General features: G+C 41.5%; 2 protein-coding genes across 6 annotated transcripts; one reads left to right on the top strand and one right to left on the bottom strand.

The window, feature by feature from the left end:
* The first annotated feature begins 460 nt into the window (after positions 1 to 460).
* On the top strand, positions 461 to 13,281 carry inpp5f (inositol polyphosphate-5-phosphatase F). 5 transcript variants are annotated; one of them, XM_032509932.1, is made up of 22 exons: positions 461 to 692; positions 857 to 960; positions 2,959 to 3,039; positions 3,555 to 3,691; positions 4,033 to 4,068; positions 4,436 to 4,564; positions 4,727 to 4,912; positions 5,025 to 5,081; positions 5,384 to 5,582; positions 5,802 to 5,981; positions 6,220 to 6,287; positions 6,622 to 6,746; positions 6,858 to 6,935; positions 7,152 to 7,272; positions 8,032 to 8,160; positions 8,424 to 8,541; positions 8,650 to 8,848; positions 8,947 to 9,018; positions 9,109 to 9,182; positions 9,352 to 9,480; positions 9,570 to 9,657; positions 9,832 to 13,281. In XM_032509932.1, exons 2-22 carry the CDS (start codon positions 864 to 866, stop codon positions 10,982 to 10,984), a joined length of 3,456 nt encoding a protein of 1,151 aa, XP_032365823.1. In that variant the 5' UTR covers positions 461 to 692; positions 857 to 863; the 3' UTR covers positions 10,985 to 13,281. The 5 variants fall into 5 exon arrangements, with proteins under 5 accessions (XP_032365823.1, XP_032365824.1, XP_032365822.1 ...); XM_032509933.1 differs by having other exon boundaries at positions 461 to 960; positions 4,745 to 4,912; XM_032509931.1 differs by having other exon boundaries at positions 461 to 960.
* A 2,722-nt stretch (positions 13,282 to 16,003) lies between these two features.
* Positions 16,004 to 26,011, bottom strand: mcmbp (minichromosome maintenance complex binding protein). Its single transcript, XM_032509945.1, has 16 exons — positions 25,762 to 26,011; positions 24,297 to 24,388; positions 24,025 to 24,165; positions 23,885 to 23,926; positions 23,708 to 23,797; positions 23,434 to 23,572; positions 22,825 to 22,970; positions 22,546 to 22,643; positions 22,296 to 22,468; positions 19,551 to 19,674; positions 19,330 to 19,447; positions 19,041 to 19,206; positions 18,805 to 18,938; positions 18,046 to 18,210; positions 17,764 to 17,852; positions 16,004 to 16,204 (listed from the first exon to the last, which is right to left on the bottom strand). Exons 1-16 carry the CDS (start codon positions 25,817 to 25,819, stop codon positions 16,078 to 16,080), a joined length of 1,902 nt encoding a protein of 633 aa, XP_032365836.1. The 5' UTR covers positions 25,820 to 26,011; the 3' UTR covers positions 16,004 to 16,077.
* Positions 26,012 to 26,246: the final 235 nt, after the last annotated feature.

The following is a 26,246-nucleotide window of genomic DNA, read 5'->3' as shown; positions in this document are numbered from 1 at the left end:
TTTGCTGCCTTATTCATAGATGGGTGGGGACACTTAAAATGTTTGTATGTTTTGTGTTTTTTTATATACAAATGACCCCAAACTGTAACATCAGAATAGGGATTTAATTATTGATTGTTTTTACATAATCACCTAATTTCCCCAGATCCAACCAGCATTAGCCTTGCTGTAGCTGTGATGTTTTGATTTCCCTGACATAGGAGAATTACGTTTTTTTTTTCATTTAAAAAGACAATTATAAAGGCAATATTAAAAATAAAAGAAAGCCACACATTCTTAATTTTCCCTTTCTGCACAATGGGGAGCCCAGTTATCAACATATGGTATCTTCGAATATAATAATGTCATATAATGAAGTAACCGTATTGTTAATAAGTACTCCAATCATTTAGTGATGTAATGACGTAAACAGTTTTTATGTACACTACCTTTACACCGGTGATGACGGAACAGGTCACGTGCTATTGTTTAGAGCAGGAAACCGTCGGTTAACGTTACGAGTGCACGCAGCAACTGCTGGGATATCTTGTCCCTTATTGATGTGTCTTTGCCTTTACTCCGTGCAGCATGACCGTGGGAAGGGCTGCTTCTCCAGAGGAAAGGGAATTTGATTACCAGTATGCTTATAAGTGGAATAAACACATCCGACACGCATCCAGCTGCTGCTGCTGCTGCTGCTGCTAGCTCGCGAGGTAGCTATCTACCGTAGCTTACCAGTGTGGGAAGCGAGCTAACCGTGGCTAGCCAGTCAGTCGCTCTCCGACTAGCTACAGTTCACCTCCAAGGCGTGAAAGTTGATAATTACCTGTACCTGGATACTAGGCCAGCTAGTTACCGGTTTTTGTGTAACGTCAAGGGACAAAATGGAGCTGTTCCAAGCCAAAGACGACTACATTCTCCAGAGCGGAGATCGTGCTCTGTGGTGCAGCCGAAAAGACGGGACCATGACAGTCAGACCTGGTACGTACTGGATGACAGCTTTCCGTACCGCAGCCCCGGCCATTTACCTGACATTGGCATTTGATTTTTTGTTGTTGTACTATGTATTTGTTGGCCTGCCTGGAGCTGAAAAAAACATTCTACTGATGCTTTTTGTCACCCTGTTTCTGAAAACACCTCAGCGGTTTAGTTTAATCCCCCACTTGTAATTGTCACTCGTTATTTCTGAAATGAACGTTAACGTAATCATGTAATCGCTCTAATTTCTCCAGTTGTGTCACACATAAACACGTTGATTCTTGTTTCAAAGAAAATTGTTGGATGCGCCATTCACAAATCTTGAAATCATCGTTTTATCTTTTAATCCGGGAGTGCCAACACCCCAAACTGACTCCAAAGTTCGAGCTTTGCTTCTAATGTTAATACAAAAGACTCTTCATTTCTTCTTTAGACCAAACAGACACACTACAGGACAGTAAGGAGGGAAAAATAACAGAATTTTAGAGTCTTAAGATATGCTTGACTGAAGACAGCTTATGTTCCATTCTAATATAGGGAGTTTTTTTTTTAATTTATATTACCATTCTGATGTATTCATGTAGTAATAAATACAGGTACAGACATATTAAGTTTTACTGAGGTCTGTAAGCTGCTCTTGGCATTACACCTTATCACATTGCAGAACTGAGTACTGCTGCCGTGGTTCATTGCTATGAAATACAGTGGACTGTGGGAATTAAATATTCTCAGTTGGAGTAAAAGAACTGCTGAACTAAAAGAGAAGTTTCATTAGAGACTTCGCCTGAAGGCAGTGTGTGTGTTGTCCTCTGTGTCGGTTGAAGTTGTATGGCTGTCCAGCCATCCTGAACAGGTTTTTAGTTGCACTAGTGTTTCATTATTTAATTGGGAGGAAAAAAGGTTTCCACTCCTCACTGGGTTTCTACTCCACTCTCAAGCACACTGTGAAGTATTTCCATGATATTAGATATTCTGAGTGAAGTTGTGGTATCATTCTTTTTTCATCATTTTTGTAATTTTGTCTTCTGCGTGACTTTTCCTGTGGGCCCTCACAGTTCTCTGGCCTGTACGTGAAATGGTTGGCTGGTGAAAAGTAACAGGAAGAGTCATTGTCTGAGGCTGCCTAAACTTGATTTTCTCCCTATTTAGCCACACCCCTCACACTTTTCCAATTTTCTCCACTGTGATGTTTGATCCCTCACCAATGCTAAGCAATCCCGTTTTTCTTTTTGGTCACTGAGTTTGTGCATTACCAAAACTGACTTTAAACTTGGCCTGGTGTTTGAAAATGTGAGTTACTGGAGACAGTTTAGTTTTTTTCTTCAATCAAATTACCCTCTCTTCAATACAATGGCACTAAACAGTTTCAAGCGCATTATTACTCGTGATTTATACAGGTTTAGGTTCTAGGTATTCAAAACAAGTTTTAGCTTGGTAACAGGAAACCACCCAACCACAATTGTTTTAAGGTACTTAAAGCGCAACTCTCGCCAAAATGCAACCTAGGGTCTTTTTGTGAATGTACCAAAATCTAACTTTCATTTAAAAGTGTAATTAGGATGGAAGCTCCACTTTTAAGATTCACCTATTTTTGTTTTGGGTGAAATGGCCTTTTGAATGAGAGTGCCAGGGGCCCTTCTATGATTGCATCAAAATCTCTATTTAAAACACTACAAACACTGAAACTTTGTATCACCAGTGGCTCTACACATGAACTCGAGCATTGAGAACATTGTTTGTCTACACAAAATGTTTTTTGACTGGTGAGATGGCAAGGACCGGAATAACCAACAGCTAAAGTGAGTCGTTAGAGAACTCTGACAGAGTACACATGCTCAAATCTTTCTAGAGATAACTCAAGGCCTTGATAAACAAAGTGGCCTTCATGGCCCTGGACTTGTATGTTGCTCATTTTTTGACCCTAGCTGCCTCAAGCATATCTAGCTGAGCCGCCTTGCTACACTGCCATGCGGATGTTTCATCTTCATGTTTCTGTTTCAGCAACAGACCTGTTGTTAGCTTGGAATCCAGTGTGTTTGGGCGTGGTAGACGGTATCATTGGAAAGATACAGCTTCACACAGGTAAGAGGAGCATTACATTTTACCTTAAGCTGTTTTTTTTTGTTGTTGTTGCGATTGCACAAGGCACACACATCTAACCCAGGATTTCTCGCATGTGTGCGTGGATGCTTACGTTACCAAATCATCCGGTGCTTTGCATGATTCTTACTCACGAGGAAAGGTGTGAAGAAATGTGTTAAAGTACTCGGGAATTTGTGTAGTTATGAAGAGGAGTGAGCTGATGGTGATGATTCAATTGGTGATAAAAATGATTTTGTTGATGGTTTGTCTCAGTGGGCCTCAGGAAAGGAATGGTATGGAGTAGGAACATTTATACCCTGCCTTTACAAGAAAATAAATGAACATTTATTTTAGTAATTCAGATGGATTAACATGGTTTGGATATTTATTTAACAGATGCCTTGTGTTACCTTATTAAAATAATTGCTGGTGTGCAGCTGCTTCCTTCACACCTTTCAGAATGTGAGGAATTCTGCACCCATGACGCAACTCCCCCTTCTTTCTTCTCTTGGCAGACCTTCCTCTGGGCCTCGTATTAATACGCCAGAAAGCACTGGTGGGCAATTTACCAGGCAACCACAAAGTCTACAAGATCACCAAGATAGCCGTCATTCCCCTGTCTGACGAAGAGCCTCAGGAGCTGGAGCTGGAGGTGTGTACAATAATACTGTAATGAGACATGAGAAGCAGTATTCATGTACTTATGTTTTGATTATTGCACTCATCCCCCCCTGAAAATCATTATAACAGTGCTTTTTATTGTCCTAAATTGTATTTAAGTTTTTTTAATCACATATACCCAAGAATACCCTGTACATATGTGCCACTTTATAATTATTCTCTGATCGGCTGACTGTGCTTTATTTAATTTTATATGTATAGTATATATATATATATATATATATATATATATATATAGAGTAAATGCAGACTTATAGTCCCTGTGATAGATCGCAAAGGATGTTGAATATTGCTGAGATTTCAGTCTTTCAGGGGAGCTTCATGGATGGTGAGACAGAATATTTTCAAGTGAGTAAATATGGAGGAGGAGGATCAGTCCTGGATAGGCTTTTAGACTAGCTTCCTATTGTACACTGTCCTTGTACTGCAGAATGATCGTTCCCCTCCTCTGGAACGATCCACCCCTGTGCCTAGAATTCCTATAAAACAATGTAGTTAGATTGTTTACTGCGTTTGATTAGAAAAATGAGAACTGTATAGAGTACTGTATTGTCTGTTTGTGGGTAGTTATGGATTTTTATTTGTTTTAAGAAATGAAAGGTGGGACCAAATTCAGTTGTAATATCCTCAGCAAATGACCATTTCTTTACCTTTCTAAATATATCTACCATGTGCATTTAATTGCAAATATTTGATAGAGAATCCTCTTTTTCAGCTTTGCAAGAAGCATCACTTTGGAATCGACAGACCAGACAAACTGGCCCAGTCTCCTGATGAATCAAAGTTCTTGATGAAGACCTTCAGCCAGATCAAATCTAATGTTGCTGTGCCCATCAAGAAAAAGGTGTCTGCTTTTTGTCCGCTTATAAATATGTATTTTGTCATCCTTAAATGGATGCACTACTTCACCTGTCTTTCACGCTTTTAAAGGCTTTGAAGTTCTAGGATTTAGCTTTCTTTTCTATTTTCAACTTATTGCTCTTTTCTATCCAAACACCCAATCCAGTATTCCCCTGCCTTCCAGGTCAAGGAAAATAAAGAGAAAGAACGTCTGGAGAGGCGGCTGCTGGATGAGCTGTACAAGGTATTCATGGACTCCGATTCCTTCTACTACAGCAAGACCTACGACCTGACAAACAGTGTGCAGCGCCAGGGAGACTCGGATAGGTCCAGCTTACCCCTATGGAAACAGGTGGGGACAAAAACACATCTCACTTGTTGGGCTTGTTGTCCTATTCATTTTACATATTTGTTCAGCAAAAACCCTACATCTGATTGACAGTAATTGTTATTGTTTGTGAAAGGTGGACGACCGTTTCTTCTGGAATAAACACATGATCCAGGACCTTATTGACCTTCAGGTAATTTATCAACAAAGATATATTAAGAGGAACAGTTATGGTTTGTTTCTCTCATTTTTTGTTGATTTTTTGCTAAAAGAGTGCAGCTGGCCCTACTGTGTAAACGTGGCAGTTGTATGTGCGCATAATTACCAGCGCTTTATCAGAAAAGTATGAAAATTCTCAGTGAATAGAAAGGCTCGGAGTTATGCAAGATTATCTGCTCGGAGTACTTGGTGGATGCAAAGTGCTTCCTTATCAACCTGACAAAGAGGGTTTTAATCTTGTCCTGATGTTATTTTGAACTTTTTTGAATACTCCAGGTGCCAGAGGTGGACTTCTGGGTGATACCAATCATCCAGGGCTTTGTACAGGTGGAGGAACTGGTGGTGAACTACAACGAGACATTCGACGAAGAGAGGAGCAGCCCTGAAACGCCACCACAGGAGGTCACCTGTGTTGATGATATCCACCCCCGCTTTACTGTGGCCCTAATCTCCAGACGCAGTCGTCACCGCGCAGGTAGAGCTACGGTTACTGGCAGCCCGGCCTCATGCCTGAACTCTGATTCTGGGTTATGCTGTGTAGTCTGGACTGCTTATTCCCACATCCGAGTATGGCTTATTTCACAATATGCTTTGAATAACTCAGCAGACAATTGAGTTTGTATTCTCTTCAAGTGAAGCATGATCTGTGTTATAAATAATCTGAATAGTGCTCAAACTATCTCCTTGCCCAAAGGGATGCGGTACAAACGCAGAGGAGTGGATACTGATGGCCATGTGGCTAACTATGTGGAGACAGAACAGTTAATCCACGTGCACAGCCACACTCTGTCCTTTGTGCAGACTCGTGGCTCCGTGCCTGTCTTCTGGAGCCAGGCGGGGTACCGCTACAATCCCCGGCCACGCTTGGAGAAAGGTCAGCAGAACTACATTATCTTGCATCCAGTCTTATAAAGAGGTTCTCTCAGAGGCTTTGTTTAGGTATAGTGGGCTGTTCCCTTCGGGTCTCACACATCTGTCAAGTGTATTTTAGCTCTGTTTTACATACCAACCAAATATAGTTATCTTGCAGTACAGTCTGCAAACTAGATCTCTTGGTGTCTAGCCAGACTCATTGTATGGAAATAATTTGTCTGCATATTGTTCTGTTTCAGGAGAGAAGGAGACCATGTCTTACTTTTCTGCTCACTTTGAAGAACAGCTTAAACTCTACAAGATGCAGGTGGGTTTGCTTTGGCGTAGTGCATGCTTGGGTATGTGCTTAATTATTGCCTACTTGTGTGCATTAGTGTTAGGATTTCTTTTTAAATTGATCACAATTAATTATTCTGTCACCTGTGGATGCATATACTGTGAACTACCCTGTGCTTAATGTCAGATTATCCTGACTAGAATTGGTGACACATTTTGTCCTCATCACCACACTGAGCTAGCTAAAAGTGCTAATTTTGTTAACATTTAGCACGTCAGTGTGTTTCCACAGGAAAGGCTTCAAGGGCCATGCATTTATTACCCCAAGCTAAATAGCCACACTCTTTTTGACCTGTCTTTTCCAGGTCATCATTAACTTAGTGGATCAAAGTGGACGGGAGAAGATAATTGGGGACGCGTATCTGAAGCAAGTCCTGCTTTACAACAACCCAAACCTCACATATGTTTCATTTGACTTTCATGAGCACTGGTAAGAGAAACCCTTGCCTCAGCTGCGCGACTTGTTCATAACTGTAGTCATCCTATTTTATACCACGTTGCAGTTCCTTCCCCTTTATGCTTCTTATATCCTGTTTCTCAGCCGAGGTATGAAGTTTGAGAATGTGCAAGTACTGACAGATGCGATCTCTGACCTCATCACTGACATGAAGTGGGCCTGGTAAGTGTTATCTCAGTATTAAGTAATGTACAAGGAAATGCTGATAACATGAACTCTTGCTTATATTCATTGGGGGGATGATTTATTTATTTTTTAAATTTAAAACAACGAACCACTCATAGGGTATTGGTGCATGTTAGTGATCCTGTTTGTTATTGGTTAACATATTGTAATTCTATGAATGCATCCTGTTTTCAATGTATCTTGTTCTGTCAGGGTGGATCAGGCCGGAGTCATCTGCAAGCAGGAGGGTATCTTTAGAGTCAACTGTATGGACTGCCTCGACAGGACCAACGTGGTCCAGGCTGCTATTGCTCGGGTGGTGATGGAACAACAGGTGAGATCTGTTCCTTGTGTGGACCCAGGCAAACCAATGAACATCCATTTCTCACAGCACAAAACACATTTTATTGTTTAGGTCTGAATTGACTCTTTCCTGTACCAGTGATGTTTTAGACAGAAAGTTACACACTTCCTTCTGAAACTTGTGTCCAGTAAATAAAACTCACTGCTCAGAGTCCTTACTGGCTGTAAACTTAAACTTCATTCTCCTGGTATGCAAGGAATCGCAATTTCAAATATTTTTGTTTTTTTTATAGATATTGCACATTTTTCATGGAAAATACACATTTAACAACTTGCTGTTAATTATTATGACAAAAGCAGTGTTAATAATAAATAATAAACATCATCATTGACATATTTTCTATGACTGTTATCTAATACTGGGATTGCAAAGTGCTTTACAAAAGGTGTAATCACAATTTTCCAGATTCATTTGACAACATGAATCCCACGTTAGCTTGTTGGCAGATTACTGACATCTGAATATATTTGCTCATCAGATCACACACTGATGGCAGACTGTGCACATCAACACAACCATATTTTGTACACCACAAATCTTTTGAGCTTTTTAGAAATCCAGTAATTCCTCCATATTCATCTTGGATTACATTTAATGCGCAAATTCAAGTGGAAATTTAACTAAATACATGTGTAAATAAATACTGACCTTTTCCACCCATGCAGTGTAAACTGGTAGAAAGGCTTTCCATGTACTGTTTTAACAAACATGTCTCCTGTCTTCCTGTAGCTGAAGAAACTGGGTGTGATGCCTCCAGAGCAGCCTCTGCCTCTCAAATGCTACAGGATTTATCAGATCATGTGGGCCAACAATGGAGACACCATCAGCAGACAGTATGCAGGCACAGCAGCGCTCAAGGTAACATCACTGTGTCTTTACACACATCTGACTCCGCTTAAACAAACACAAATAGTGAAGTGTGCCATCTTCCTTTGACACGCGCAGATAATAGTGAATTCTTTAAGCTGTTGAGATACACGCTCATGAAACAACAGAGCATTTCGGTAGATCCGATCAGAACACAACACCGACTGAGCCTTTTGGACTTGAAAATGGACTGAAATCACAGAGAGTATCAAGACAAAAGTTATATTTAATGCGTACTGTATGATCTGTTTTAGGGAGATTTCACCAGGACGGGGGAGAGGAAACTGGCTGGTGTGATGAAGGATGGCGTGAACTCAGCCAACCGCTACTATCTGAACCGCTTCAGGGATGCTTATAGACAGGCAGTCATTGGTATAGCAGAACAAACACATATTATATCTGAATATATGTATTCGTACCCACGCTGTCCCAGAACTTGCCCTTGATTTTCTCTTCTGAATCCTCTGCCTCTCCCTGCAGACCTAATGATGGGCCTGCCAGTGACAGAGGACCTGTACTCCATCTTTAGTAAGGAGAAGGAGCATGAAGAGAAAGAGAAAGAGAGCCAGAGGGGAGCACAGGAGCAGGTCAGCCTCCTGCTACAGACCTACATGCAGCTTTTGCTGCTTGATGATGAGAAGTTTCATGGAGGTTGGGCCCTCATCAATTGTGACATGAGGTTAGTGGCTAGTGTGTTTTTTATTATACTATTTATACTGTTTTCAGACATATCTGAAGTGCTCTTTTCATGATACCCTTTTTCTCATTTTCCACCAGCCTCATTGATGCAACCAACAAAGACGTGGATGTGCTGCTGCTTCTGTCTGACAAAGCCTATTACATTGCATAGTAAGTCTGACGTTGAATTTGCCAACCTTTCGTCTTTTAGAAATAGTTTTTATAGGTTAACCTATGTTTTCCTGTTTTATTTTATTTTAGCTACGATGAAGAAGCAGACAAAGTCGACCAATACCAGCGCCTCCATTTAGAGGGTTTGGAAAAGATCGAAATCGGTACGTTAAACTCAAAGGAGAAGTGAGGGTTTATTGAATGCTCACTGACTCACCCAACACTTCCTAAAACAGTTTTTCAGTAACCTTTCAGCAAAATCTCCACTCATGATTCACGCGAGGAAAGCTTATCACTAAAAAAATGGAAGTTACAAGTTGTTTTCTTTTGCAGGTCCAGAGCCTACTCTGTTTGGGAAGCCAAAGTTCTGCTGTATGCGTTTGCATTACAGGAATGAAGAGACGAGTGGATACTTTCACACACTGAGAGCAGCAACACGAAATCCTGAGGATGATGGAAAAGGTAGGATGCAATTCTTTAAATTGTTTACACTGCGAAAATGGAAACGTTTTAGATATACCAATTGAGACTTGCATTGTGACATGTTTCAGACACATTACAATGCATAGCTGAGATGCTTCGCATAATGAAGCAGGCCGCAGGGCTGGACCTGCTTGTGGTTGAAAAGAAGCTGGAGAGGTGAGTACTAATTTGTTGTCATTAAGATGATTAGCATTCTTTTCTTTCTCTTTCTCTTTTTCCCTTTCTCTTTTTCACATGTAGCAAGATAGAAGAAGATAGCACATTTACAACTTCTAACCAATGACCAGAGCTTTGGGCCATGTGCTTACGTTGTCTGTATCTGTCTTCCAGGCGGCAGAGTAGGCCTCATGAGGATATAATGGGCATCCAGAACAAACCTGCTGACCATGTCCAGGGTAGCTCTGGTCTAGCTCAGGGCAAAAGTTTCCTCCTCAACAAGTTCTCCTCTCTTAATCAGAAAGTTAAACAGACCAAGACGAACGTAAACATTGGCCCCTTCAAGCCCCTCGGGAAGCTGGGCAACTTCTCTAAGCCTGATGTAAAAGTCAATTTCCTAAAGCCAACAATGCATGTCAACCTGTGGAAGTCAGACAGCAGCTTGGAAACATCAGATAGCAACCCTGGCACAGGAGCCCGAAAAGATATCGGTGACGGGCACTCTGAAATGTCAGACGACTCTGACTCGTACAATTCGGACCCAGACCACCAGTGTTCTGGTTCTTTAGAAAACGTGGACTATGTTCTGCCCAGCTGCGGCATTGTAGCATCAAACCCACGGCTGGGCAGTCGCTCCCAGTCTATTGGCAGTGTGGAGCTAAATATCCCCTCTATTATCCGAGTCACTGGCTGTGATGAGAAGCAGGAAAGAACCTCTCAAGACAGTGATGACAAATCCCCAGGGGCCGCCTCGGTGGCTGAAGAAGCCATTCTGATTGACTTTGGTACGCCCATTGATGCCTACTGCCAGCAGTTTGTCCAGGATGCACAGACCAAACCTGTTGAGGTCTTTGGAGAACAGCCGCCCCCACTCAACCCTGTGGTTCCTGTGCAGAATAAGACCCTAGCAGACCCAGACAAGCGGCCCAGCTCTGAGCCGCAGCATAAGCCGGAGGAGCCCCAGCTCCCCAGGCCGTCCCAGCTAGACGTCGACTCCACTACCTCCAGTTCCAACCTCCTCGCTGTCCAAAAGCTCAGCTCTGCGGCCTCCGGAGGCTCTCAGAGGAGCCTTTGTTCACAGATGGAGGGCAGCCTCGGCCCTTCACCTGCTGACAGCAACGGCAGCCGAGTGGTGTCCCCCTTCGCCAAGATCAAGAGCTCCATGGTCCAGGTGGCCAGCCTCACCCAGGCGGGACTCACCCAGGGCATCAACTTTGCTGTGGCAAAGGTACAGAAGAGCCCAGAGCCAGACACTGTCAACGAAGCTCAAGACAGCGAGCTGAAGGCAATGTTTACACAGTGCCAGACCAGGATCATTCAGATCTAGTGCTTTCCTTGTAGCAGGATTTTGTAGTCGTTCGTCGTGTTGAAACTTCCTGTATGGTAGCAGTAGCAAAAGCTTGCACATAGCGTCACTACTCGGCCAAGAACTGCACTCTTAAATCCGCCCTTTAGTTAAACTTGCCCGTGTTAATTATGACTCTTCTACAGAATTTAGGAACATATACTTGAGCCCAACATGACAGTGACCATGTTTACATGCACATAATTATGGACTTTTAGGAGATCACTGATTGTCCAGTTTTGAGCTAAGTGTTGAATAAGCAATTATGATATCCTGTGTCCAATTTTATACAGTGGAACTTCTGATTAATGAGTGTACATTCATATCCTAAAATACTATTCCCATTATGACTACCTTAAGAGACCAAAAAACAAGATGGAAGAAGATATTTTGTTTTTTTTAAGATGTTTTAAACTCATGTACTGTACATGTACTTCCAGAGTGGTATGCAGAGTATTTTTGTGCATGTAAACAATGTCACTATCCATAGTCTGAATGGTTATTATACCCACAGTGCTTGCATGTGAGGTTAATGGTAGCTGATTTTGACACGGCCGGTATACGTTAGCTGTATGTTAAAAGACCAGTCTGACTTTATCATGTACTGTACGTCATCCTGTATGTGCAGGTCACTTATTGTGATATAGACCACGTAATAACCTTCAATTTGTAACAGTTGTAGAATCCGACCAAATATCTTTTTTGATTCCCAAAGGACCCTTCTGTGTTAACTATTACCCTTTGTACAGCTATCAGAAACTAGCCAGACAACATACTGTACGTAGTTACCCTATGTAATATTAATGTTGTCAAGTGTAACTTAGAAGATATACCGTTATAGAAATAATGACTACACAAGACATTAGTATGAGTATCCTGGTTGTTGATATGTACAGTGAGTATCGTGTGTTTATCTGTTCCCTGAGTAGAGCCTTCCCTTAAGCTTTTTGGATAGATGGTAGGGTGGGATCTCAAAGAGGTATGAGCATTATATTTTTAAAAGAACTCCCAGTACTGTCATTGCTAACCATGAATAACCAGAAAACTACTGGTTGGAGTTGTTTTTGATAGGTAAAATGTAATGAAATAACTATTCTGCTAATGGTTGTACTAGTAAACTATGAGGGTTCTCGGCCAGCGTTGTACATTGACGTTGCATGTTTGACAAAGACAGGAGAGTAGCATATAGTAGGTATATATGCAATTGCACCCATCCAATTATTAGAACCACTGACGTTTTATGCACTCCCCAAACTAAAAGCATATTTGCCTTAACAGGGAATTGAAGTGGGATTATGTATATCAGGTATTTATGGAAAAATCTACCTTTTTAAGTCCATTCTTACATGTTACATTTGGTGTATTGTATAACAGATCATGTTACTGTATGTCATCAAGCTTTATCTGGGGATATTTCATCCACTGGCACATAACATTCTCCATAGAGATGAGCAGGTTTTGGAGATGTGTTTGCCGTTTTTTTTTGTTTTTACTGCTGCTGGTATATAGGAGTGCTTGTCTTAGAGTTAGTTATATTTATGTGCTATGAACCCGTTAACATTGTTGCATTGTACATGTTTTTCCGTTAACCCCAAGTGAGGTTTTGCCTCGTTAGTCACCCGTTACACTTGTGGTTATCATTCAGTGTTATCATGAACATGTCCCTTATGACCGTCCTCCAGAAGAAATTATAATGTATCAAGGCCACCTCATTACACTGCTTTGTATATCTGTGTCTATTTATGATAAATATTAATAATCTGGTTTTCTTTGAGCTGAAATATCCCAAGATAAACGGTCACCGGTTTCATATTTTGTGTTAAATTTGCCTGTTTGAATTCAGCTTGCTCACCAGCAGATGAGAAGTGCAACACTTGTATATTTTATCTGACTATACTTGGGTTATTTGAGATTGTAGCCTTGGCTGCTTTGTGGGTGCTATATAGTTATTAAACCTGCGGATAGTGTGTGGTGCTGCCAAAAGCTTTAAGGTAATCGCTGCAAAGTTTGAATGCAGATGCAGGTGTTCTTTTCATTTTTTAACTTCCCGGAGGATTGCAAACACTGGAGCGGTTGTCAAGCATAGCAGAAACATCTTCTGTCCCGTACTTGCTGTGTTAAACTAGAAGAACAGTAATCCTCAACATTCCCGATAGAGACCACAATGCTATAGTGTTGGTGTCTGGTTTTTATATGCAAAAGCTGGAATAGTTTAATTTGATTCTATATTTGCTGGGTGAGATTTTTTTTTTTTTTCCCCTTTCCTCTTTTTTTTTTTTTCCCTTCCTCCTTTTCTTTTTTTTTTTTTTTAAAACACCAAGTGCTTTTGCAACCACCTCTTCATTTGTTGTCCTTGGTTGTCCTCCACTCCCATTAGGACCCCAGACCATGACAAGTTATCATGCAACTAGAGGTCTTAAAGCATTTGATTTGCACTGTTTCTAGCATTAGCACCATTTTCATCTCAATGTCATCTTTCCTCTTTACCAACTGACTGTTGTCATTGTTTTCCATGGTGTACTGAGATTGTATTATATATTAAAGTATCCTATTTATTCTTATCCTCTTTTGAGTGTGTTACTTGATAACAAAGTGCAAAGTACACTTTGTGTAGGAAGATATTCCATTGGAATAAAAAAAAAATATATATATATATATATATATATATATATATACATACAGTACAGGCCAAAAGTTTGGTTACACCTCATTCAATGCGTTTCCTTTATATTAATGACTATTTACATTGTAGATTCTCACTGAAGCATCAACACTATGAATGAACACATATGGAATTATGTACTTAACAAAAAAGTGTGAAATCAGAATCAGAAATACTTTCTTGATCCCTGAACGGAAATTATGTGTGGCAGTTGCACAATATTATAAATATCAGAGTAGAAATATAAATAAAGAAATACAACAAGTGTTATGTACGGTATTTACATTCAATATATATGTACATATATATGTGTATGTGTATATATGTATGTATATATATATATATGTATATATATATGTGTATATACATACGTGTATTAATACATGTGTGTGTGTGTAATATGTTTATATATATATATATATATATATATATATACACACACACACACACACACACACATGTATATATATTGTATTGCCTACATACTGTATGTGTATATACAGTATACTGTGTGTGTAGAGGTCTGTATGTGTATATATCACCTGAAATGGTTTTCACTTCACTTTCCACTTGGGCCTTGTCAGGGTTAATTAGTGGCCCTTCTTGCCTTGTTAGTGGGCTCTTGGAGATGAACTGCGCCCCGCCTGTAGGGGACGAGAGCAGGCGGCTGCAGCCGGGGGCGGGGACAAAAAGCTGCGGTAAAGTCGGACACTTTCCAGCCGATTTCAGCAGACTTCAGACTGAACAGGAAGTGACAGAAATAGTGTGGTGCGATTCAATAAAATATAATCAGACCCACATATCAGCTGGTACACAGTCTCCAGTTGTTTTAATTATGACACAGTAGCTCTCCAAATCCTCCTGGGTCTTGCAGTCGGTGAAAAGCCATAGACAGTTAAGGAAGAAAAGCAACTGCTGCCGCCTCGCTCTCGTGAGATTCTTGTTGCCTACGTTGGCATGACGTCAGAGCAAGGCGCAGATCGCCATTGAGCGAGTCTGCGCAGACCTGGCTCATCTCGAACGAGAGGGACCATCAGTTGTGTTGTGCAGAAGTCAGGTTGATACACAGCCGACAGTCCTATTGGACAACTGTTAGACTTTATATGATGGCAAGAACCAATCAGCTAAGTAAAGAGAAACGAGTGGCCATCATTACTTTAAGAAATGAAGGTCAGTCGGTCCGGAAAATTGCGAAAACTTTGAATGTGTCCCCAAGTGCAGTCACAAAAACAATCAAGCGCTGCAACGAAACTGGCTCATATGAGGACCGCCCCAGGAAAGGAAGACCCAGAATCACCTCTGCTGCTGAGGATAAGTTCATCCGAGTCACCTGCCTCAGAAATCGCAAGTTAACAGCAGCTCAGATTGGAGACCAGATGAATGCCACACAGAGTTCTAGCAGCAGACACATCTCTAGAACAACTGTTAAGAGGAGACTGCGCGAGTCAGGCCTTCATGGTCAAAGAGCAGCTAGGAAGCCCACTGCTAAGGAGAGGCAACAAGCAGAAGAGGTTTGTTTGGACCAAGAAACACAAGGAATGGACATTAGACCAGAGGAAATCTGTGATTTGGTCTGATGAGTCCAAGTTTGAGATCTTTGGTTCCACCGCCGTGTCTTTGAACAACGCAGAGAAGGATGGGTTCTACATGCCTGGTTCCCACCTTGAAGCATGGAGGAGGAGGTGTGATGGTGTGGGGGTGCTTTGCTGGTGACACTGCTGGGGAAGCAGTAATCACAGCAAAGGGTGGCTACTTTGAAGAAACCAGAATTTGACATGTTTTCAGTTATTTCACTTTTTTTTAAGTACATCATTTCACGTGTACATTCATAGTTTTGATGCCTTCAGTGAGAATCTACAAAGTTAAAAAGTCGTGAAAATAAAGGAAACGCATTGAATGAGGTGTAACCAAACTTTTGGCCTGTACTGTATGTATGTGTATATACATATATACACACACATATATACATATATATATATATCTCAATATACACATACATAATATATACACATACACTACGCATTGCATTTATAGTCCATCCCACTTACAGGAAGTCTCCAAGCTAACAGTTTGCTCTTTGTTACATTTGCTGGTAACTAGCTAAATGTATACTGACTCGAGAAGAAATTGCATTATAAAAATAATCCTCAAGACCTCATTACTTAATAAATAAATCTTAATCTGCTGCAACACCGCCAAGGACCGCAAAGCATGCTGTGAAATTAAGGAAAAACACGAGTTATAACACATTGAGCGCTTTTGTCCGTACAACCAAAGTGAAAATATATGTAAATCTTATCTGCAACTCAGTAATGTAGAGACATTGAACACAAACTATAGGACATATGAAAAGCATCTTTATTACAATTTGTGGATATCAAAAAGAAAAAGAAAAGGCATGTTGTCTGTGTAATCACGGCTCGTTGCCGTTGACACACGTGTGCTGCTCCATCCGGCTCCTCCGCAGCAGCTCCATGTGTTTGGCTCTCAGCCAGCTGTCTCTGGCCAGAGAGGTCTGGCCCAGGCTCAGAGACAGCAACCTGCAGACAGAGTCCCAGTCAGCCACGTCCAACACTAATACTCCAACTATGTGATAACATTACACATCTCCTGGTGTTGAACAAAGGTTTAGCTGAAAACCCCAAAATACCAGCTAAAATATATATACTGCTTGAAATGTGCAATGTAACCCACAGCTAATATAATATCATGATATGTATTGTTTTGTATGTATGTACTAAATATCAGAAAGTGCTAAAACTATAAAATAAGTGTTAGGTGTGACCTTTTGGTGACTTAAGTGTGAAGGTCACACATTCTGTAACAGTGGAACATGTATGATCATGTTTTTGGCTGTGGCCACCTGTGTGACAACGTCATTTTTAGCCTTGACTATGACTTTAAATATGAGTTGATGTGGACTCCTTAGTGGCTTCTTATCTCGCTCTGCTCTTCTCACCCACTTACTGTTTTTTTTCTATTCTCTGTTTTTTTATCCTTTTTTGCTTTCAGGGCAGGAAGGGAAAAGATTATTACTGTATTTTGTACTTGCTTTTGATTATTCACTAAAAGAATAAAAGCACCTGAGCTTGTTGTGAGCTAGGGGACCAAAAGACTTGTATTCCTTAATTTTACTCATTTAATGTCTCTCTCTCACCTCGGCCGTCCGAGGGCAAAGGTTTCCCCCCCGTGAGGGCAGTTAAGACTCCTCTCTAACAGCCTGGGTGAGTTGCTGCCCGGCGAGGACCGACTTTTACAGTCAGACCTCCTGTTATCTCCTAGCGGGGGTGCATTTCCCATCCGCTCTGCGGGTCAGAGCCACCGAGCTCTTGGCCTCTCTCGGACCGGCGACCAACGAAGGCTAGCGGGTGCCCTTGAGAAGGAGGGGACCTCCGGTGACCCTGGGAGGAAGGGTTCCTGACCGTGAGTACTAAAGAAAAATCATTGGTTGTAAAGATCCCCTCGGGCAGCGCTTGAAATATACAGGGGGACAAAAGCCCGTCAGTTGGGGACGTCTGGGGTAAAATCAGAAAAAGGCCTCTTGCCTGGCCTCTGCTTTCCCTGATTCGGGCGGGGGCCCTTTAATTTAGCAAGGGTGTGTGTGTCTCTAGTAAAATAAAGAAAACTAATTTATTCTAAAATGTTAAATTAGCAAATCACTGCTTGTGGATAGATAATCTAGCATTTCTACAATCAGGGAAGTATCAAAGTAACTCCTTTTAGTATAGACCAAAACATCCGCCCCGCTGATAGTAACTGGTGTTATTATACGGCAGAAGCAGGCACAGTAGAGACGGGGGTTACTGAGGGGAGGGTAGAAACGGAGTTAGCCTCAGTAACTGTCACACCGTTCGACACTGGTGCAGGCACTTTTTAAGACAAACAGTAAGACAAAGTTTTACTTTGATTGCATTGACCTATGAAGTGATTGTCCCTGCTTATGTCATATCTGGCATTTTAATAGTTGGTCATAATAGCTTGCTGTGTTTGTTTAACACTTTGCCTTTTAGAGAAGACTTTACAGGCGGTTGTTTTTATTCTCACTAGAGAAAAGAAATGCCAAGTTAAAGGAGCTTATGTAAACTTAATCACAGCCCACCTCGCCACAACGAGCATCCTGTGAAGATCCTCAGCAGATATGCTCTGGGGGTCGTCCTTCCTCATATCTACAAAGTCATCCTCAACTGACTGAGGACACCAGAGAAGGAAAAGCAAAAGGACACTGAACACAAGACACACACACACACACACACACACTAACACACAGGCCTGCTAGGTACATTAAGGAACAACCAACCTGCAAGCAACCAGTTCCAAGTTATTATACTGTAATGTAATTTAGCTTTCCCCCCCTCAGGCTGAAGATGACAGCATGTCTCACCTTTGTCACTTCATCAGAGATGCTGTAGTTGAGCAGCCGAGCCACGCTCAGGTACATTCTGAACTTGTTCAGCTGTGAAGCAGGCGGATGCATGTGGATGCTGTTAAGATACTCCTCCATGTGGGGTGGGGTGATCTGAGACTGCAGGTGTATCCGGCAGTCTGACTGTGGAGTTACAGAGAATGAAATTTAAACACTGGACCAGGGAAGAACTGTGCACAAAAGCTAAATGCATCTCTAGTTTTTTTTCCCCCCCACAGGTGTTGCTATGCAAAAGTAGGCTCTGCCTGCTGTGTGCACGCCTAGTTTGGCATGTTGTCCAAACCTCATAGGCCGAGCTGACCGTGAAGCACTTAAGCAGCCGATAGCTGTTTATTGTAAACAGAGCCATGCACTTCTAATCAACCCCGGGAGTTGTTTACAGCGCGCTGCCCTTCACTGCAGGACTGATACATGGCCGAGCCTGACGCCTCTTCCAGGATTGTTCCTGTGGCACACAGCTGCCGCCATGGCAACCCATTAGACCAATACACAGGAATAGCACACAGCACATTCCTCAGGCTGCTTGCACCAGAGTGAGACCTGAGCTAAAGCCGCCGGCTGGAGGGGTTTCTGCAGTCAACCAATGGCAGCGTGACATTGGCTGGAAACAACCTTCAGCATCAGACGCGGCTTGTCTCATGAGAGGCTGAAGGAAAATGCCCCCCCCCCCTCCCCCCCGGGCCATATTGGGAGGGGTTTGGGGATCTTTGTACTCACCGGCAGCAGCGAGCGGCCCTCTGACGCGATGAGCACGTTAATATTGCAGGGGAATTCCATCTGGTGGTAGTTAAAGTCATAATCAACCTTCTGCCAAGTGATCAGGTTCCCCAGGGCTGTGATGTTACGCACACCTACACGACACACACACACAAACAACTTGGTTAGTGCTAGCTCAGTGAAATCCAACTAACAGTGTCTACAGCCTGTCCCATCATGATTTTTAGAAGTCTCACCTGTTGTGTCCAGCTGTCCCTGCTCCAGCTGGGTTTCATCCAGGAAGAGGGAAGTGTTTCTGGCCAGCTGCAGGGCTCCACTCACTAGCCGGTTGGCCGAGTAGTCCTTCTTTGGCACAAACCGCATCTGGTTCATATTCTGGAGGCTCATGCCTAGATAGTACGACTGCAGGTGGGAACAAAAAAATATTTAATACTTTTAGTGGCTTTCATTTCAGCCAAAATATATAGATCCATAAACCTAGCAGTACTGGCAGCTGCTTGGAGTGACAGATCAAAGTTCACTCACAGAGGGCACGAGCTGCTGAATGATCTGGTAGAAGCGTTCAGTGTACGAGGCGACCGTAGGACAGCCACTCAGGTTTAAGGTGAACTTGCCCAGTGGGAGAATGTCCCGTCTGGAGTACCTACAAAGAAAATCAACCACATTGTTAGCATATTGTGCTTCAGCACAAAGCCACAAAGACACGAAGGTTCCTGCCTAAACATTACAGATTGAACTGAACGTACACGTTAGAAATGAGGTGCAGAATGAGGTACTCAGCAGCCAGGGCATCTCCCAGAAGAATGGGAGTGAAGTATGTGAGCAGCTCTGCTCTGACAGAGGCCATCTCGTTCAGGGTGGAGGTTAAAACTGAGGAGAAAGGACAAAGAGTTAATACAAGTCCCTATGGCTACTACAGGCATGTGTGCTTTTAAAGCGTTAGTGGAAAACATTTGCTGCATTATTCTTTTTTTTGGACAGCTTTACAAGACAGATGAACTTTGACATAATGGCCCCCTTTTTCTGCTTTCCCACCAGTGATGGGAATAACAACGTTATAAATAACGGTGTTACTTTCGTGAGTAACAAGTAATCTAATTAATTACTCTTCCCATCTTAATAATGCTGTTACTGGCGAAAAGTGCGGCGCTTTACTATAATTGAAGCTGCTTTTTTTTTTTTTTTTTATATAATCAGACCAACTTGATCTCTGAGCCGAGAGGCAAAGACTTCTTTTCTTTCTTGGTTTGTGGGCCGTGCAGAGACAAGCGCATAAATGCTGACGATTGGCTGAGGTTGAGAAAAATTTCATGGTAAGCCAATCAGAGGTAGAGTTGGGCGGGTGTTCATAAGCACAGATAGTCGGACACAACGAATAACACAAGGAGTCAGTCAACGAGAGACAGGTATGGAGTTATGAAATCAAGGGGGGGGGGGGGGGGGGATTTCCCACCGTGGTCAGAAAACAGGCACCATGACTCTAGAGTGGCTCCTCGCTCCGAAGCTAATCGCTGTCACTTTCTCACTCCTCCCTTGCTCTATCACCCACACACATAGCCACACCAGCGCAAAAGTATAAACATCAGGCCACTTGCGTTATTTGCACTACAAGGAGTGTATATATTTGTTATTTATTTTTGCTATAGTGCTTAACAAGCATTATTTAATTTTGCCCAGTTGTGGACTGTTGAGGGGCAATAAATATCAAAAGTTCCAAAACATCTATGTGTTATTTGTATCGCGCCACTAGACGTAATATCTACATACATGGCATTTGATTGGAGGCCAGTCTCACTTTGTCCCACTGCAACATTAAAAGAGTTTGGATTTGTGTAGTTTCTGTTAATAATGTTTTATATTAAGTGTCCAGTTCATTATAATAATTGAACATGCACATGTATTTTATGTTCCGTTAAAGAGGGGTGGAGGTGGGGGTCACATTTGAGCATTTAAAAATGTACTTGAAAATAACGCATTAGTAACTTTCTGAAGTAACTAGTTACTTTCATACTTTGTAACTGAGTATCTAATTTAGTTACTTTTTGGAAGAAGCAACTAGTATCTGTAACTTATTAATTTTTAAAAGTAACTTGCCAAACACTGTTCCCCACACAGCTGCAGTGGGCTTGATAATGTGACTGTAACTAATGTGTTATTGCCCATTTCTTCTTCTAACATGTTTTTGAAGAAATATGTATTGTGGTACACAGATAACAAACAAAAAGATAAATCTGTTTTGGGCATTTTTGGTTTTCTATGATTGTTTGATTCTATTAGTCGATTAATAATTTCATCCACATAAGTCTACGACACCAATCAAAAGCTCCTTCTGTTGCTATTTTGTATTTGACCAAAAGTCCAAGAGTACTCAAAGGTGTTAGATTGATATACATTAAAAAAGAGGCAATTGCTCACATTTTGCATTGTTTGCGCGATGAATAACATTACGTTTTTTTTATTGATTCATTTTTATCATTATTTTATTTTTAACAGATTAGTTGATTAGCTGACATATCGCCTCAGCACTAAATTCAACACCTCTGTATTTTTATATATAAAAAGCTTAATCAAAGTTCAAGTTCAAAAAAAAAATTTTTTTTTTTTGAACTTTAATCAACTTGTGTAGAAATAACAGCATTATCATCATCATAGCACGTAGCAAAGTTTAACTATAATGCTTAGTTTAAAAACATTTTTCAACTTTTACAGTGCTGCTGGATTCATTTTACAAATGAACAGCGTAAGCTCAAGAAAGAAACACCCGTCGTGCTATTCTATAAGGACGTGCAGTCCTTTTCTAGGAGCTAGAAAGTCAACTTGTGTTTGTCCGTGTTCACAAAAAGCCTGCACCGAGGTTTTGCAGAGGCACCACCGATAATATGTATTATGTAGGCCTGTTATATATTTTCTCTTTTGTTCACAGAAATTTTCTAGTCAAAGGAGTTTTAATATTTACCAAAAAACGCGCACATTGGTTTTTCATGACAAATTTAAATTCTGATCTGTTTGAGCGACTGCCTGGCCCTGCAGCCCCACGTCAAAGTGTCCATGGGCGAGACACTGAACCCTGAGTCGTTCCCAATGCTGCACCATCGGAGTGGAAATGTGTGTGAGTGTTTATCTGATGAGCAGGTGGAACCTTGTACAGCAGCCTTGGCCACAGTGTGTGAATGGTGAATGGTTCTTGTACTATGTAAAAGCGCTATATAAAAACAGTACATTTACATTTATGCTGACATTTGGCTATTTAACTCATATTTATGCGTAGTCTTCTTGATGTGGGATGAATGCACACTTGAAGTTCCAAAAGTGACATGTGCAACACGAGTCACAACCCAACTCACCATCATGTCTCATTTGGCAGCATGTTATGCAAATCGGATGAATTGCAGCCAGGCTCATTTACATCCGTGTAAAAATTGTGGTGATGCAAAATCATATAATTGTCGTAATTTGCAGCAGACTTAATAAAAGGAAAACTTTGTCCTTACAGGCACTGTTGTCCTCCAAAGTGGCGCAGGGCAGCAGGGGGTTGTTGTGTGGCAGTGGCTTGGCATAGAGCATGTGGAGGCGAGGAACGAGCGAGGCTGGCGGGCTGTGCACTCGCTGCTCCTCGGCTGTCTCCATGCACTCTGTAGGGTCCAGGAGCAATGAGGAGGAGTCTCTGTGGACATGCCAACAATGAGTAAGAAGCACGCAGATCACCACCGGAGGGAAATTAAACTAAATTTGGTGTCTTACTTCTTGTCGGCCAGAGCACTGAGAGCAGGGCTGACGGAGAGGATCCCAAAGACCTCTAGTGTGTCGTTCAGTTTGAAGCCGTCCCAGTTCTCGTACACCTGCCAACAACACAAACGTTTTAGCTTCTGTACTAGGGCAGTATGATGATACCAGCGGTATCATCTCTGAAATCCCCTCTTGGAATATACGTTTGACAAGAAATAAATTACCCACCAGGCAATGAAAATGAGGTGATAAGAGAAAGGGCTATCAACACCTTGTGTTAAAGACATAGCCCACCTTGACCAGGCAGGAGGGGCCTTTCTCTCCTGGTAGGGGGAAGTTGAGGTCGAGATGGGAGGCAGATGCCGTCTGGCTGGAAGGAGCTTCCGTCTCCCGCCGCTTACAGTCACCATTCCCCCGCTGTTCTGTGGGACTTTGAGGACCTGCAGCGACAGGGGGAGCAGTCTGCATTAATGGCAAAAATCCCCTCTATATACTTTATTGTTAAATAATCTATGATGTAAAATCCATTTCAGGTGTGTAATAATTAACATCTCAACTAGCTGTCAACCTGATTGTACACCTGCTACAGTTAGAAGTCACCTACATTTCCCAGAGTGCCTAATGGCACCTCCAACATAATGTTGCATTCAACTATAGGTTATCTATAGGCCAGAGGAGATGAGGAGTAGGCCTACACATGATGGAGCATACATTTCTTTGCAGTAAAACACTACCGTCCCCTTCCAAGGTGAATTTATATGCATGCAAAATATATTCATGGGAAGAAAACCAAATGTAAGACTCCTAGAGTCTATAAAAACACTTAGAGAGTAGTAAAACACTGAATGGTCAGTGGGTCGGTTTTGCATTCTGCTCAATATTCACTTAAACAGCAGCTCATACCAGTACGCGGCTCCCTCTGCATCTGCGGCTGTGTGTCCATGTCGTCCATGTCGTCGTCTTCCTCGTAGCTACGTTTCTGTCTGGTCGGTGCATACGAGGTGGAAGGAACCACTCTTGCTTGGCTGGAGCCGGCATAGCTGTACGACAGAATTAAGGGAAAACTAGGGACTAGTTTTCAAAAACACCTTAACACAAGTTGGGTGCAGCAAATAATACATGACAAAATCCTGGTTGAGGAGCATTTCCACAAAAAATCTAGACAAGATGAGGATATCTCTTTCACCCAGGGATTTTCTCCAGGGATTGGCACACAGTAGAAAGTCTGTCTCTCTGCCGTCACAGTGTTTCTGGAGTCAAAATCAACCTGGAGGTAAACATGTGTCGCTGTTAGCAAAGCTGAATTAAAAGGTATTTAAGGATCTCTTGAGGGATTTAGTAGATGAGAACGTACCCCACATTCTGTCACATCTTTGTACTTCCCACATCGCAACACCTGAGGATAGTCAGACAGTAAAATAAGATGATATTGTGAGGAAATCTAACATTATCAATGCAAAAAACATGCACTGGAGAAGACAAGGAAGCGCTTACTTTAGCCTTTGTAGGTGGATCAACAGCCTCATACACTCCCATGTAGAACTCTGGATCGAACATGTCTTGGATCAAGCAACGAAACTTGACCAGGCTGTTGGGTTTCAGGTAATGCAGAGGGACATCGTTCAAAGATGGGACCTGCACGGAAATAAAGGTGGTTGTCATTTACCAAAAAGTGCTGAAACAAGCCGTGACATTGCCGTGTACAGGCGTTGTTTACATAACCTCTGTGCAATTTGCATGCTGAAAGAATCAGAGAGCTGCATTACCCAGGAATGAGCGTCCTTCTCTTTCAGATGATCTTTAAAGAATTCCACTGCTTTCGCCTCCCATCCAGAGTTTGGATTGTTCTGGGAAGCGGCTAAAATACAAGAACATAATGTTGTTTATCATTTAAAGCAGAGATCTTCAACAGGGGGGTTGGGACACCAAGTGGGTCCTCAGAGTCACTGCAGGGGGGCCTCCAACTAATACTTCTTTTTTTATGAATATGTCTTAACATGAATCAAACATTAGCAAATATACATCCCCACTGCTGATAGGCTTACTGACCTATAGGTGAGGAGGTCACTAAAGTAACCATCCACAGATACAGTATATCCTAAGGATTCACTGTGCTACATGTAGAGTGACATTTAAAGATGATTTATAAAATTATGCCTATAATTTTAATAGCTTAGTATTATACGAACTAAAAATGTATGTAAAGCCCTACACTTTATTGTAGGCTCAGTTTAATTTGCAACTTTATCTTATATGTAGGGGGTACCTGGTCCCGCTCCTTGGTTTAGAAAATAGCTGAAGACCCCTGATTTAGTGCAACAGAAACAAAGTTACATAAATGCTTACTTTCCTTTGAGATAAATAAAGAATATCTATCTATCTATCTATCAATAAATAATATGTCATTAAAATAATAGAAAACCTTGGCTTTGAGAATCCCAGAAATTGGATAAAGGATTCATTAAAGTAAAGTAAGCATGAAATAAACAAAAAACAATCCAGTGTGTAATTGTGGCGAAGAACATCAAAGCATTTTGTGATTTTTCTGCCTACGACTGTCAAATTAGCAACAGAATTTAAACTATAATTTAATATATAAACTTTAAAGAAACTTAACACTTTAAATCGTTTTGACCGTGTACTGTTATAAAAATGCATATTAGTATTGTCCGCTCTATTTACAAGGGAGACAATACTTCACATTGATGACTTCTACACAACATACAGTATCTGTCAAGTACTTCAAAAATGACTGTGTCAGGTACAGCTCTTTTTACTCTCACATTGCCAGACACAGCGCTGTGGGAGCTGGTCTGGAAGTTATTTGTATCTTGACAAAGAAATAGTACTAAATTTAACAACTTCTTCAGCGTTGTATAGGACATAAATGTGACATATATCCAAACCAAGTACCTTCAGACAAGTTGAGCCCATTTTAAACGACTTTAAGACACCCTGTAAGGACCCGTGCACACAGTTCTTCAGATAAAACTGCACACCTAGCACTTATTCGTAACGTGAACTAAAAGTAAAAAGAATGCAGGTACTAGCTGCAACAAAGCTGCGTTAGGAGCTACAACCCGCACATTATGAAGTTATTTGTATTTTGAAGGACAGGAAAAGCATTGGTACGCGTGATGAACATGGCAGTTAGCATGGTACTTAACGTTAGCCATATAACGTTAGCTAGGTTCACGTTGTTAAGGAGTGAAGTTCCGGTGTGTCTCTTACCAAACATCCCTTCAACAACACCGAGAGGGTTGTTAATCCAGTCATGTGTGGAAGGCATCTTTAGCCACTGAAAAACGCTTAAAGAATATAAAATATATCAAAGTAAAAAAAAACTCTGTGAAAATACTATTTGGTTGACTTTCGGCACACACAGGAAGGCAGAAGTGAGGGCGGGAAATTTGCGTCACCAGTCGAAGAGCGTAGTTCGTTTGTTTTGTATACAGAGACCAACCGGAACACAGAGCTATCCCACTGTGCTTCAACCCTAACGGCTTTAACGAGATGGGTGTTTTGAGTTTGATTTGAGGATGGTGGTCTAATGAGAAGAAAAAGTATGTGATTTTTTTTGTAATGTTAATTGAAAAAAAATAACGTTTTCTTATTTAACTAGCTTTAAATAATTTGAAAAGATACATATGACAGTGCAACGCGTTAAGTAATCAATTTGGCCTTTAGGCGGCAGTAGTGAGAAAGTGTGTTTCTTT

Source organism: Etheostoma spectabile, unplaced genomic scaffold (assembly GCF_008692095.1).
Source record: "Etheostoma spectabile isolate EspeVRDwgs_2016 unplaced genomic scaffold, UIUC_Espe_1.0 scaffold00019044, whole genome shotgun sequence".
NCBI classification, from domain to species: Eukaryota; Metazoa; Chordata; class Actinopteri; order Perciformes; family Percidae; genus Etheostoma; species Etheostoma spectabile.
Note: the sequence above shows the minus strand (reverse complement) of the source record. Positions and strands in the feature narration are given on the sequence as shown.